This window comes from Pelophylax lessonae (genome assembly GCF_965119305.1).
Source record: "Pelophylax lessonae genome assembly, chromosome: 7".
NCBI lineage: Eukaryota > Metazoa > Chordata > Amphibia > Anura > Ranidae > Pelophylax > Pelophylax lessonae.
In genome coordinates this window covers 206,988,900-207,004,553 of record NC_138774.1, presented here as the reverse complement: position 1 = coordinate 207,004,553, position 15,654 = coordinate 206,988,900, and the positions used below count along the sequence as shown (strand labels likewise).

General features: G+C 45.0%; 1 protein-coding gene across 3 annotated transcripts in view; it reads right to left on the bottom strand.

The window, feature by feature from the left end:
• The window catches only part of GLIPR2 (GLI pathogenesis related 2), a 198,585-nt gene that overhangs the window by 130,581 nt on the left and 52,350 nt on the right, over positions 1-15,654 (bottom strand). For all 3 annotated transcript variants that reach the window (XM_082263412.1, XM_082263411.1, XM_082263413.1), the window contains exons 2-3: positions 14,432-14,508; positions 4,639-4,857 (exon numbers count right to left, since the gene is read on the bottom strand). In XM_082263412.1, the coding sequence (XP_082119538.1) occupies positions 4,639-4,857; positions 14,432-14,477 (265 nt within the window). In that variant the 5' untranslated portion in view covers positions 14,478-14,508. The remainder of the gene's footprint in view (positions 1-4,638; positions 4,858-14,431; positions 14,509-15,654) is intronic.

Here is a 15,654-nt window from a genome sequence, read left to right as displayed (position 1 = left end):
TTCTACTAAATACTGAGCAAAGGGTCTGAATACTTAGGACCATGTGATATTTCAGTTTTTCTTTTTTAATAAATCTGCAACAATGTCAACAATTCTGTGTTTTTCTGTCAGTATGGGGTGCTATGTGTACATTCATGAGGAAGAAGAATGAACCTAAATGATTTTAGCAAATGGCTGCAATATAACAAAGAGTGAAAAATTTAAGGGGGTCTGAATACTTTCCGTACCCACTGTATATATATATATATAATTTTTTTTTTTTAAATGAGTTATGTCGATACCCACTTTTCTGTATTCATGTATTTTTTTTATATTATTTTATACTATATATTAATATGTCATATTCATATATAATTCTTATGATCTCTATATTATATTTTTTTTATGAATTATTATGCTCTTCTGTATTCATGTATATTTCTGTTAAGTTATATATTATATATATACATTTTTATGAATGATTTATATCATATATGAAAACTGCTTACAAGCACACCGTATCCTACCTAATTGCAAGCAACCTAGCGCTTAGTGAGGAGATAACTCACACTATAAACTGGTAAATGCTGCTACTTCATAAGAAACATATATATATAAAAGAATATTAAAAACACACAGATGGTCAATATTCCTGTAGCGCAAGGGTGAAGAGCAAAATCACAACCCCTACCAAAAGCGTCAGCTAACACTGACAACCATAAAATAAAATAAAAAAAAATTAAAATAAATTTAACACCAATGCAGTATAGTTCATCAATGATATGCAGCAATAGTCCATGAGATATCCGTTATGGAGAAGTAAATTGTGGGTGCAGATGTATGGGGTCACCAACCATCACCACTGTGCTCTGAAGGGGGAGATGCAATGCCCACTCACCGACTTCATAGGCTCAGCCACTCTCATGACAGAGCAAACAGACAAGTAATCACAATTTTCTCCAGATTTCCAAGACCGGAATCACTAGCTCAGGACCAATCACGTATCAGACATGCAAGGGGAGAGAAAATGCTCCACTAGTGTAATAACGTTTAACTCCGCTTTATTGCACACAAAGTAAATATATTGCACTCACATGTCCTTGGTAAAATTACAGCATATCAGATCAGGAGGTGATCACCCATCAGGACCGAGACCCAGGCTCCACGCCGTAGGTAGCGCGCCTTTCCGGGTTTGCAGACTCCTTGTTTACACGTATGAGGTTACGCCGCCTGGCCACGCCCCGATGCGTTTCGTACTTCCGACTTCCTCTATGATTTATATCATATTCTGCTTTTCTGTACTCTAGTCCCAAGGTGGTGGTGGGGGGAGGCATTTTCCCGGAAACGCGTTGGTTTAATCTAATACCTTTTGTTCAATAAACACTTTGATTTTACCTTTTTGTCTCATAAACCTTTTGTACTGGACACTCCGCAACGCCCACCCCAGAATTTTCCTATCCCCAGAGTGTTCTCCTATAGAACATTCAAGGGGCAGGAACTCAAGACCAGAACAAGGTCCATATACAATGACACCTTCACTGCACATCAGCCCCTGTGAAGGAGGACTGAATTCCATGATATATCCAAAAATATGAATACCTCATTCCTATAAGTCCACGCTATCACACCTACAAATCAGCTGTACGGTGACACAAAGAGCATTAAAATCTGTTTTTAAACCTTTTTACCGGGAAAATAAAAAAATATGTAAGGTCCTGCTGTTGTTATATACAGTATATTTATTACACACCCCAACAGCTATTTTAACCAATGCGTGTTATAAACTTTTCACTTGATAAAGTCCATGTTTCTTAATAATATATTTCTTAGCTATTTCAAATGAACATATGGAGATGTCCATCACATGTCATCACATAAAAAAAAATCCTGTTCATAAATAGGACGCTCCATATGGAATATTTCATTGAAAGTCAGCTCACATCAACACTTAGGATGCAAAAGTTACCCGACACTTTGAGAGGTTCTACTTTATTTACTGGCTATAAATTCTGGGCCAACCAGACAATGAGCTGAAATGAATAAAATATGCAATGCTCAAAGCTCTTTTATACATTAAATCCACCTGAGCTTTTTTCTGGTAGAAGGTAGCAGGTCCTGCTAAAAAAAAAAAGAATCCTGCTTAATATCTTGAACTTTTTTTTTTTTTTTTTATAGGGTAAATAGGGTTTCAGTTTCATTTTGTCATTTCCCCCCTTTATGTGTGTTTCTTTTTTTGATATATCGATGTAATAAAGTATTAGATTAGTTCAAAATAACCAATAAGATGCAATATATCTAACAGCAGGCCTTTATTTCTTTTTACCTATTTAGAGTATTGCATGCAGACTTGATCCCGCTGTAATATTTTTGATTTAGGAGTATTTTTAAAGCTTTTTTTTTTTTTTTTTTTTTTTTTTAGCAAAAAACAACTTTTTTAACCCCTTGCAAGCATTTGAAGCCTGACAAATGTTCTACCTTTCCTATACTAGCCAAAGAATGCGTCTAGTGTCCCCTTTTAACTTGTGGCCATGCCAAAGAGTGAAAGCAGTTTAAAGAGGAAGTAAACCCTCCTCTGCAAGTTGTACCTATAGGTAAGCCTATATTAAGGCTTACCTATAGGTACTGTAAATATCTCCTAAACATGTACCGTTTAGGAGATATTTACCTTACATGCAGCCAGTGACATCACTGGCGCATGCGCTCTGAAGGAATGGCCGCTGGTGCCGTTTCTTCAGAGCCCCGTGCCGGGACTGTCGGGAGTGACGTCACCGCGGCTCCCGCCAATCTGATGGCCGGATGCCGCGATCCCAGAAGACGGGCGACTGGACATGTCACCCGTCATACAGGTAAGAGGGCGGCATGGCGGGGGCTCGTTCTAAGGTAAGTATTTCATAATGAGCTAGTATGCGATGCATACTAGCTCATTATGGGTTTTTCTTTCAGGTTGAAAAAAAAAAAAATTTGTATGGATTTACAGCCTCTTTAAGTGTAATTATACCTTCCTTTCTACTTTCCAAAAGACTTGAATGGAGATGACTTCTCTGCTAAATGGTGACTTTTGGTGTCTGAAAGGTACAGGGGGACATCATTTTGTAGGACATTTCTCCTTATTAAGAAAAACAATGAAGTCCAACGCTGCTTTACTAAAACTGGATAGTATAAAATCTGGTACAGCTCTGCATAAAAACCAATCAGCTTCCAGAGTTTATTGTCAAAGCTTAATTGAACATGCTGAAGTTAGAAGCTGATTGGCTACCGTGCACAGCTGCACCAGATTTTACACTCTCCAGTTTTAGTAAATCAAACTGTATATCTCCAGAATCTGTGAGACCTTAAGATAGCTTTGAAAATCCTTCCTCTAATTAAAGGGAACTCATAATGAAGAAATATAGAGGCCGCTACTGCTGATGTTTTCTTGTGAAAATACTAGTTGCCTGGCTGTTATTATCATCCACTGGCTTCACCACTTTCTGAATCATTGGGGTTAATTTTCTAAAGGCAAGCAGACTGTGCACTTTGCAAGTGCAGTTGTATTCTGCAAGAGCTAATGAGCTATTAAATGAGGTAAGCTTCACTTTGAAAAGAATACCCAATCACATGCAAGAAACATAAAAAACAGCATTTCTGCTTGCACATGATTGGATGATGGAAGACAGCAGAGCTTCTGCTCATTTACTAAGCTCTGGTGTAACTGCAATTGCAAAATGCACAGTCTATTTAGAAGTTCTGATGTCACTCTGACTTTCTAACCTGCATGTTTGTTCCAGGCCTGTGAGACAAAAAATGTTGAAAACACGGAGACAACCATGCAGACAGCATTTTGACAATGAGGTCAGCGGCGTAACTACAGGGGTTGCAATTGCAACTGGGCCCCATGCTCCAGGGGGCCTGTGCGGCTCCCTTGTACACCTGGATAGGAGGGGCGGCGGGGGAAGCATGTAGATAAATCGCTGTCCTCCTTTTTCCTCCTCTAGCTGCAGGAGGAAAATGGAGGAGATTGGTTCCTCTGTATGCTGCCCCCGCCACTCCTTCTATCCAGTTCACTTGTGTTCTGCTGTCTCTGGGCCCCTGTGTGCTCTTCTAGTGTCCCCCCTCCCCTCTCCTGCTGTCTTCTGCAGGGGATGTGTCACAATAGAGAACAAGGAAGGGGGTCGGTGAATATGTAATTTATCAGTTCCTTCCTTTTCTGAATGGACAGAGTCATAGTCAGTGACATTGTAAAAAAATAAAATAAAATTATAAAAAAATAATACAATTAAAATACCAAAAAATAAAAACTACTGACACCAGTGGGTGAACTTCCAGGATCGGAAAGGTCACACTTGCAGAACTTGTGAAAGGGTCTGTAATAAAGGGCCCCGCAATGAGAGTAAAGGACCCCAGGATCAGTGGGAAGAGCCCCAGGCTTGAAGGGAAGGGCTCCGGCCAGGAGTCCGGGGGGCCCTTCATGGTTTCTTGCACCAGGGCCCTGAAGGTTCTAGTTATGCCTCTGAATGAGGTCATAAATGTATTGTTCCTAGTGTAGAGGTCCTCCGTTACCAATATTGCCCAGTAATTATGTCATGTGATGCTCCAACCTCTGTCATCATGCAGGGATGGGTTGTATGTGGCGCATTACCCAATGGTCAGATGGAAGGCTGCGTATCATTGATGACGTACCTAGTAAATCTCTAGGGTTGGAGGAGCTCTTGTAGTATAAGTTTTCTCCCAGGTCTGAGTTGCTGTGCTGTAGGCCTCTGATAGACAGTAGGTGGTCAGCCCACTTCTGTGCTGACTTGCAGAGGTCCCGGTTCAGCTGGAGAGGTGGTGATCCATGCAGCTTCCGATATTTATTGTGGGCCGACATGAAATCTTCTTCAAACTGTTTTGAGTCAATTCCTAATGGAGAAAAAGAATCTGTTAATTTAAAGCCAATTGTATACAAGTTCGACCTTTCATAAGAGAAATGCGGGGCTTCCATAGCTATCATCCTGAAAATGCTAGCCCACTTGGCTGTTATGTTGGCCTCAATACTTTCTCACTGGCGGGAACAAATACACAGATCAGGAAAGTCAAAGTCCAAAGACCTTATCTGCACATATGTGCTGGGTCAGTGGCTCAAGGTATTAAATAATCAAGGGTCATATAACAGCCAGGCAACTATCATTTGCAGACAAAATCCTTTAGATCTACACATTATTGTGTCCTAGTCCTGCTTACTTTTCTGGATTTTGCAAATTTGGCAGATTGCTGGACACACAGGAGCTCATTTAGGCTCCATACATACTAGCATTTTTCATAAGCTCAAAAAAAGCTGGAAAACAGCATTTTTGTGCCAGCTTCTAGTGGCATTTAAGGAGCTTTTAGGAGCCTTAGGCCCCTTTCACACGAACAGTTAGATTTCAGCTTTTAGCTGCGGAAAGAGGAACTTAAATGCAGACACTGCATCCCTATGGCCCCGTTCACACACTCAGGGCCATCTTTAACACAGGGCAAAAAGGGGCAGCTGCCCCGGGCCCAGTCATTGTTGTGGGGCCCAAAGCAGCTGCCTCTTCAGCCCCCACTGCCTGCAAACAGTTGATAAATTAATTTGGGTGGGCCCAAGAAAATGTTTGCCCAGGGTCCAAACAATATTTAAGACGGCCCTGCACACACTGCGTTTAGCAACGTTTTCATAACATACGCTTTTGTGCATTTAGGAAAAATAAAGTTGACAGCGTCCAGGAGCGATGTACTGCAGCTATCTGTATATAAACGCAGGTTATCGCAGTACAAAGAAAAAGTAAGTAAACAGCTGCTATACAAAAGGCAAGAATTTACTACTGCAGCTAAACGCAAGATCTATTTTTGCATGAGGGTCTATTGTTGCTGGTGGAGGATCTATTGTTGCTAAGAGGGATCTTATATTTCTGAGGAGCCAGTTGTTTCTAGGAGGGATCTACTGTTGAGAAGGTCTATAGATCTATTGTTGCTGGCTGCTGGAGAATCTAATGTTGCTGCTAGAGGTCTATTGTTGCTGGCTGCTGGAGAATCTAATGTTGCTGCTGGAGGTCTATTGTTACTGACTGCTGGAGAATCTAATGTTGCTGCTAGAGGTCTATTGTTGCTGGCTGCTGGAGAATCTAATGTTGCTGCTGGAGGTCTATTGTTTCTGGCTGCTGGAGAATCTAATGTTGCTGCTAGAGGTCTATTGTTGCTGGCTTCTGGAGAATCGAATGTTGCTGCTGGAGGTCTATTGTTTCTGGCTGCCGGAGAATCTAATGTTGCTGCTGGAGGTCTATTGTTGCTGGCTGCTATAGAATCTAATGTTGCTGCTAGAGGTCTATTGTTGCTGGCTGCTGGAGAATCTAATGTTGCTGCTAGAGGTCTATTGTTACTGACTGCTGGAGAATCTAATGTTGCTGCTAGAGGTCTATTGTTGCTGGCTGCTGGAGAATCTAATGTTGCTGCTGGAGGTCTATTGTTTCTGGCTGCTGGAGAATCTAATGTTGCTGCTAGAGGTCTATTGTTGCTGGCTTCTGGAGAATCGAATGTTGCTGCTGGAGGTCTATTGTTTCTGGCTGCCGGAGAATCTAATGTTGCTGCTGGAGGTCTATTGTTGCTGGCTGCTATAGAATCTAATGTTGCTGCTAGAGGTCTATTGTTGCTTGCTGCTGGAGAATCTAATGTTGCTGCTAGAGGTCTATTGTTGCTGGCTGCTGGAGAATCAATGTTGCTGCTAGAGGTCTATTGTTGCTGGCTGCTGGAGAATCGAATGTTGCTGCTAGAGGTCTATTGTTGCTGGCTGCTGGAGAATCTAATGTTGATGCTGGGGGGTCTATTTTTTCTGGCTGCTGGAGAATGTAATGTTGCTGCTAGAGGTCTATTGTTGCTGGCTGCTGGAGAATCTAATGTTGCTGCTAGAGGTCTATTGTTGCTGGCTGCTGGAGAATCAATGTTGCTGCTAGAGGTCTATTGTTGCTGGCTGCTGGAGAATCGAATGTTGCTGCTAGAGGTCTATTGTTGCTGGCTGCTGGAGAATCTAATGTTGCTGCTGGAGGTCTATTGTTTCTGGCTGCTGGAGAATCTAATGTTGCTGCTAGAGGTCTATTGTTGCTGGCTTCTGGAGAATCTAATGTTGCTGCTGGAGGTCTATTGTTTCTGGCTGCTGGAGAATCTAATGTTGCTGCTGGAGGTCTATTGTTGCTGGCTGCTATAGAATCTAATGTTGCTGCTAGAGGTCTATTGTTGCTGGCTGCTGGAGAATCTAATGTTGCTGCTAGAGGTCTATTGTTGCTGGCTGCTGGAGAATCAATGTTGCTGCTAGAGGTCTATTGTTGATGGCTGCTGGAGAATCGAATGTTGCTGCTAGAGGTCTATTGTTGCTGGCTGCTGGAGAATCTAATGTTGATGCTGGGGGGTCTATTGTTTCTGGCTGCTGGAGAATGTAATGTTGCTGCTAGAGGTCTATTGTTGCTGGCTGCTGGAGAATCTAATGTTGCTGCTGGAGGTCTATTGTTTCTGGCTGCTGGAGAATCGAATGTTGCTGCTGGAGGTCTATTGTTGCTGGCTGCTGGAGAATCGAATGTTGCTGCTAGGGGTCTATTGTTGCTGGCTGCTGGAGAATCTAATGTTGCTACTGGAGGTCTATTGTTGCTGCTGCTGGGGAATCTAATGTTGCTGCTGGAGGTCTATTGTTTCTGACTGCTGGAGAATCTAATGTTGCTGCTGGAGGTCTATTGTTTCTGGCTGCTATAGAATCTAATGTTGCTGCTAGAGGTCTATTGTTGCTGGCTGCTGGAGAATCTAATGTTGCTGCTGGAGGTCTATTGTTGCTGGCTGCTGGAGAATCTAATGTTTCTGCTGGAGGTCTATTGTTGCTGGCTGCTGGGGAATCTAATGTTGCTGCTAGAGGTCTATTGTTGCTGCCTGCTGGAGAATCTAATGTTGCTGCTAGAGGTCTATTGTTGCTGCCTGCTGGAGAATCTAATGTTGCTGCTAGAGGTCTATTGTTGCTGGCTGCTGGAGAATCTACTGTTGTTGCTGGAGGTCTATTGTTTCTGGCTGCTGGAGAATCTAATGTTGCTGCTAGAGGTCTATTGTTGCTGGCTGCTGGAAAATCTAATGTTACTGCTGGAGGTCTATTGTTTCTGGCTGCTGGAGAATCTAATGTTGCTGGCTGCTGGAGAATCTAATGTTACTGCTGGAGGTCTATTGTTTCTGGCTGCTGGAGAATCTAATGTTGCTGCTGGAGTTCTATTGTTGCTGGCTGCTATAGAATCTAATGTTGCTGCTGGAGGTCTATTGTTGCTGGGGTGGTTTTTTGTTGTCGGGGGGGGGGGGCATGGTTGTGTGGGTGATCTCTTGTTTCTGAGGTGGGGTCTATTGTTGCTGGCTGCAGAGGATCTATTTTGCTGCTTTTCTTGTTATAATTAACAAGTTCCATACAAATTACTTAACACCACAGAATGATACTTGGTTCTGTATTGTCTAAAAGGGGCAGTACTGGGAGGTGGGTAGGGGGTGGGACCAAGGGACATGCTTGGGGGTGGGTAGGGGGCGGATACAAGTGGCGACTCAGAAGGGGGGAGTTCCTACACCTACTCTCTGAAAAAAAAAAAGAAGCCCTGCTTTTACCAATGGCACGACAACCGCCCGTGTGAAAAGGGCCTTAGCATTTTATTAACGTTTCTGTAGTTCATGAAGAAAAAAATAAATAAAAGCTGAAAAAAGCTGTAAGGAGCATTTTATTAGCATTTAGAAGCAGTTAGGAGCATTCAGCATTTTTTTTTCTGCCGCTAGGCACTGAAATGCTCCAAAAACATTTTTTTTCCGTTCCTATGCACTGAAGCTCAAAAAATGCTAATAGCCTGAAGTAGTGTGCATGGCACATAGAATAACACTATTTAGCTTCTAGGAGGAGAAAAAATGCTAATAACAGCTTCTAGGAGCTTAAAAAAATGCTAGTGTGCATGGAGCCTTACAGTAGCAGCTATATAGGGAGACAACAACCTGCTGATCACTACAGGACATATGCTGTGAACACACAGACTGAAATTTTGGGCAATTCACCAGGAACCAGCGGTATTTCGATCTGTGTGTAACCCTTTCCTGTTTAACAGAAGACGATCGTTAGACCAGCTTCTGTGGAACTGTCCTGCTAGAAAAGCAGCATTCATTCAGCCGCTGCAGCCAATGGCTGTAGTGCTGATCAGTGTATTCTGACGGGGGGGGTGGGGGAGGGGGGGAGTCCCCGCTGTCAGCATAAAATAACACAACAGGGTAGATCCCTGCATCTACATCAGGTGTGTGGATGCAAGAATCTGAGTATTTTTTTGTTCAGCCTGCTGGTTAAACAAAAAAAATAAATCACTGTATCCAGTTATACACATTGCAGCTCACAACGACTTCAGGGGAGAAATAGTATCTGATGACAGCTTTGTGCGTTAAATAGCAATTCCAGGCAAAAAGCTGCCTCTGCGCTAAAATCAGAAGCTCCAGGTCAATAGTTCTGCTTCCCGATTTGGTGCTGTCTAATTTCTCATCTTTCTGCTTGTGATTGGATCGCTGCTGTGATTCAGAATCAGTGCCTGTTCACACATATGCGATGTCAGACATCACATGTGATTCGCAGCGCACTGCTCTGCAAATCACATGTGATGTCTGTGCGTTACAAATTCAGCCATACAGATTGTGTGGTTGAATTTGCATCGCATTCGGACCAAAGTCGCACAGGACCCTTTTTTTGGTCCACGGCAGAATCAGATCGCATGAGTGTTCACACCCATACGATCCGATTCATATCCGAATTGACAGTTCGCACTGCCATATGTGAACTGATCTGGGGGTGTCCTTAACTTTGTATTGACGCCCCCAGTGATTCGCATATGGCAGTGTGAACTGCCTGCGAGTCTAGTGCGATGCGGGAACCCGCAGTGGATTTGGAGGGTTCCTGCATTGCATATATGTGAACCGGTGTTCTAAAATTTAGTCGACCCATGAAAATTCCGGAACCTCGTCACTTCCGGTGAGGCTACGTCATAACCCAGCTGCTGCGAGCCCTGGTGCGCATGCGCACAAGGCATTTTAAAGGTCTGATGAAATTCTAAGAGTTAGGAACAGCTGACTGAGAGGAGGAGGGGCTAAGGTGAGACGCACAGACCGCTGCGGGATAATGTTACAGCAACGCCACGTCATCGAGCAAGGAACATGTTTCAGAGCTGACTAAGTCCCCGTTCACACTGGGGCGACCTGTGAGGCGACCTGGTCACCTGACAGGTCGCTGTAGGACGCCTTCCATAGGGAAGTTGCGGACCCGTTCTAATAGGAGCGACACAAGTTGCTCCGACTTAGAAAAAGGGTCCGGAGCTTCTTTGGGGCGACCCGGAGCGACCGTCATAAACTTCAATGTTATGAAGTCCGTGCCGGCCGCTCCGAGGTCGCAGCGCGCTGCTCGCACCGCGACCTCGGAGGTCGCCCCTGGAAGTCGGATCGCCCCTGTGTGAACGGGGCCTTAGAGGAGGCAGGGAGGAAGTGAATACTGATACTAAATAGTAATGATAAAAAAAAAATAAGAAGAAGAAATACTAAACATTTTTTATCATTACTATTTAGTATTCACTTCCTTCCCGCCTCCTCTAAGTCAGCTCTGCAACATGTTCCTTGCTCGATGACACGGCGTTGTTGTAACATTATCCCGCAGCGGTCTGTGCGTCCCACCTCAGCCCCTCCTCCTCTCAGTCAGCTGTTCGTAAGACTTAGAATTTCATCGGACCTTGAAAATGCCTTGTGCGCATGCGCAACGGGGCTCGCAGCAGCTGGTGGTGACGGAGCAACCCCGGAAGTGACGAGGGTCCGGAATTTTCACCGGTCCGACTAAATTTTAGAACACCGGCACTCAAACTTTCAAGGTAGGCAATCTGATTAGTGGCTGTAAAGAACTTCAAAGGATTGAGATTACTGTATATCTGATAAGGGGCAGTGAATTCACCTTCTACATTAGGATCAGAGTTTTCCAGATCACCAGATTACTGACCAAAGGAAGGAGGATGAAAGGGTGCCCTACAGCAATGTCTGGATGAAAAACTGGAGTACTGAGCGAGTTTGTCTGCATTTCTTGCAGGCTTCATTTCCAGTTAGCTGGAGTGTGCCATTAAATCCCCCCCCCCCTCTATGCCCAGTCTAAGGCTGGCCAGACATTATAGATTTTTTTTTCCAATTTTCCTTTAAGGCTCGTACACACTTGACGAAAATCAGACAAAATATACTCCGATTTTTCTCTCTCATGCTCAGCAGTCATAACCGTTTTTAGTTGACAGTGCATAATGTTCACAAAATTTCTCGTCCGATTTTTTTTTTTTTTTTGGGCCACTTTTCCATGGGTGCCACCGTAAAGGGGAATCGTAAAGGGGAATCTGCTTGCTCAGCAGGGGATCTCTTTGTCGATCCCTGCTGAACAGGCAGATGACAGATCCGTGTTCGCTCCACTATGCAGAGCAGACACGGACCCAGTCCCGCTCTCCTTTATGGGGCAATCAGTTGGAAACTAACTGCCTGTTCATTTCCATCTGATACGCCAGATGGATGGGGAATAGGACCACCATCCATTTGGTCCGCTTAAAGCAGATGCATGGTGGTCCTCAGAGGCGGCTCTAGACTTTTTGAGGCCCTTAGGCGAAAATCAAACAGGAGGACCCCCACGCGCGATAAAATAAATAAATAAGCAAGTGATATTAAAATGAACTGCATATTGTGGCAGCGGTGGTGATGGGGGGTGGGATGAGTGGCAGCAGTGGTGATGGGGGGTGAGATTAGTGGCAGCCATGGTGATGGGGGGTGGTATGAGTGGCAGCGGTGGTGATGGGGGGTGGAATGTGTGGCAGCGGTGGTGATGGGGGTGGGATGAGTGGCAGCGGTAGCGATGTGGGGGTGGGATAAGTGGCAGCGGTGGTGATGTGGGACTGGGATGAGTGGCAGAGGTGGTGATGGGGGTGGGATGAGTGGCAGCGGTGGTGATGTGGGGGTGGGATGAGTGGCAGTGGTGGTGATGGGGAGAAGGGTGAGAGGCAGCGGTGGTGATGCAGGGGTGGGTTGAGTGGCAGCAGTGGTGATGGGGGTTGGGATGAGTGGCAGTGGGGGTGATGGGGGGGTGGAATGAGTGGCAGAGGTGGTAATGGGTGGGGTGGGATGACTACATGGCTTAGGCGGCCTCAGCGCGAGGCCTTAGGCGACCGCCTAAATTGCCTAATTAGAGAGCCGCCTCTGGTGGTCCTATTCCCTATCCCTCTGGCGGATCAGATGGAAATGGACAGGCAGTCCGTTTCCATCTGATTACCCCATAGAGGAGAGCTGGACTGTGTCCGTATCTGCTCTGCATAGTGGAGTGGACACACATCTGTCATCCTCCTGCTCAGCAGGGATCAGCGAAGAGATCCCCGCGCTGAGCAAGCAGATTCCAGTTTACAGAGGCACCCCTATAAAAGGGGCCTTAAGGTGCCCATAGATGGATTGTATCTTGGCCAGTTCAGTAGAGACCGGCTGAAATTCAATCCATCTATGGGCAAGCTGATTGTACTGAAGTCGATTCATCAACATACAACCAGCCTGTCGGATTTTTTGCATGCAATCGCTGCCTTCGGGTATAGCTGCCAGCAGAGATCATTGTATTCTGTCGGCAGGGAAGATTTCCCACCAGCAGAACACAATAGTGCTATGGGAGGGATTTCCCCATCGACATTGACTGTGCTGATAGGAGAATTGAGCGATTTTCTTGAGTTTTATATGGTTTGCTTTAGTTTAGGATGAAGGATTATTTAACATCCAATGTATAACCCTGCTCCAAAGAAATAGGTAGAAAGGTAAGAAATATATTTGTATTTTTAGGCATGCCGTGAGAATTGGAACACCTAACAAACATATAGAGGGGGTTTCTCAAATTCCCCTGCAAAGCTGGTGATAAACTTTAATAACGTGGTATAAAAAAAGACTCTTTCCCCGATTTATCTGTGCTAGAAATTGTCCGCCTGAGAACATTGTTTCTTACATGTTTGAATGCCTACTCTAAATGCTCATTTATCTGTCTATCTAATTATAAGTCTAGCTGACTCATGCACTTGCAATGTGGGAAGGAGCAGTAAAGCACAGCCACTATGAAGCACTGTACACCCCTTATGTGCATATAATACAGTAAATACAAATTGAAAATACCGTATATACTCGAGTATAAGTCGACCCGGATATAAGCCGAGGCCCCTAATTTTACCACAAAAAAGTGGGAAAACGTATTGACTCGAGTATAAGCCTAGGGTGAGAAATGCAGCAGCTACTGGACCCAACTGAACCACCACGAGACACAAAACAGGGGCTGCGGGCATGGTACAGGAGATGGTGCAGGTCATGGTACAGGCATGGCACAGGTCATGGTACAGGCATGGCACAGGTGTGTACACCGCTGAGTGAGTACACCCCTGAGTGAAAATGTCTAAATTGGGCCCAATCAGCCATTTTCCCTCCCCAATTTCATGTGACTCGTTAGTGTAGGCATGGCACAGGTCATGGTACAGGCATGGCACAGGTCATGGTACAGGCATGGCAAAGGTCATGGTACAGGGGATGGTATAGGCATAGCACAGGTGATGGTATAGGCATAACACAGTAGGTACAGGCATGGCACAGTATGTACAGGCATGGCACAGTAGGTATAGGCATGGCACATTATGTACAGGCATGGCACAGGAGATGCAGTGCTGCGGGGATGGTACAGGAGAATGTCCTGTACCATGCCCACAGCACTGCATGAGGAAATGCAGGGGCTGTGGGCTGTGGAGGAGTCTCCCTTACCTTTCGGTGAGGCGCCTTCGATTTAAAAATCGCGCCGCCCGGCGCCAATACATCACTGCGAATGCGCCGCGGATGCTCGGGATTCCGAGCATCGGATCCGAGCAAAGGTCATGGTACAGGGGATGGTATAGGCATAGCACAGGTGATGGTATAGGCATGGCACAGTAGGTACAGGCATGGCACAGTATGTACAGGCATGGCACACTAGGTATAGGCATGGCACATTATGTACAGGCATGGCACAGGAGATGCAGTGCTGCGGGCATGGTACAGGAGAATGTCCTGTACCATGCCCACAGCACTGCATGAGGAAATGCAGGGGCTGTGGGCTGTGGAGGAGTCTCCCTTACCTTTCGGTGAGGCGCCTTCGATTTAAAAATCGCGCCGCCCGGAGCCAATACGTCACTGCGAATGCGCCGCGGATGCTCGGGAAAGCCCGTACACAATCGGCTATTCCCGGGCATGCGGCACATGCACGGTGAGACGTCGGCGCCGGGCGGCGCCATTTTTAAAAAGACAGTGACTCGAGTATAAGCCGAAGGGGGCATTTTCAGCATGAAAAAACATGCGGAAAATCTCGGCATATACTCGAGTATATATACGGTAACATACATTCCTTAAATAATAAAAACACTTATTTGAGGATTCTTCATACCTTGTTCCTGCAGGCGCAATCCAGCGAACTTCTGGTTGAATGCCATGATGACCTATTTGCTGTTGGAGAACTTTACCCTGTAAAGATAGAATATTGTTTTAAAACCAGAAACTTTTGAAACTACTAATACATAAACTCCGACTGCATTACATTCAGATTGCTAAAGCACTGTGCATCAGAAGCATCTCTTGTTTTTCCTTAGTTCATCATTATGTTGCATCCCAGTGTTGCTGATCCCCCTTAGCCTCTTTGCAGCCACTTCCTGTTAACACCTACTCTAGCAATGGCTGCATGGCATCTCTCAGGCGGGATTTCCTAATGGTAACAACAGTGGACCATGGCTTCATAATTTGTGTTGAAATGGCAACAGGGTGATAATGCAAGAGAACAGCTGAGAGAGAGACAGACAGGATGTTGTCACCCTATAGGAGGTATCTGAATAAGGAACTTAATGGCAGGATCACCAGGGGTTGTTTTTAATGAAAGCTGTAGATTTGAAGATACAGTATCTCACAAAAGTGAGTACACCCCTCTTATTTTTGTAAAAATTTTATTATATATTTTCCTGTGACAACACTGAAGAAATTACACTTTGTTACAATGTAAAGTAGTGAGTGCACAGCTTGTATAACAGTGTATTTTTGCCCTCCCCTCAAAATAACTCAATACACAGCCATTAATGTCTAAACTGCTGGCAACAAATCAGCCATTTTCCCTCCCCAATTTCATGTGACTCGTTAGTGTTACAAGGTCTCAGGTGTGAATGGGGAGCAGGTGTGTTACATTTGGTGTTATCGCTCTCACTCTCTCATACTGGTCACTGCAAGCTCAACATGGCAAAGAACTCTCTGAAGATCTGAAAAAAACAATTGTTGCTCTACATAAAGATGGCCTAGGCCATAGGAAGATTGCCAGAACCCTGAGCTGCAGCACGGTGGGCAAGACCATACAGCGGTTTAACAGGACAGGTTCCACTCAGAACAGGCCTCGCCATGGTTGACCAAAGAAGTTGAATGCATGTGCTCAGCGTCATATCCAGAGGTTGTCTTTGGGAAATAGACATATGAAAGCTGCTAGCATTGCTGCAGAGGTTGAAGGGGTGGAGTGTAAGGCAGTCAGTGCTCAGACCATATGCCGCACACTGCATCAAATTGGTCTGCATGGCTGTTGTCCCAGAAGGAAGCCTCTTCTAAAGATGATGCACAAGAAAGCCCGCAAACAGT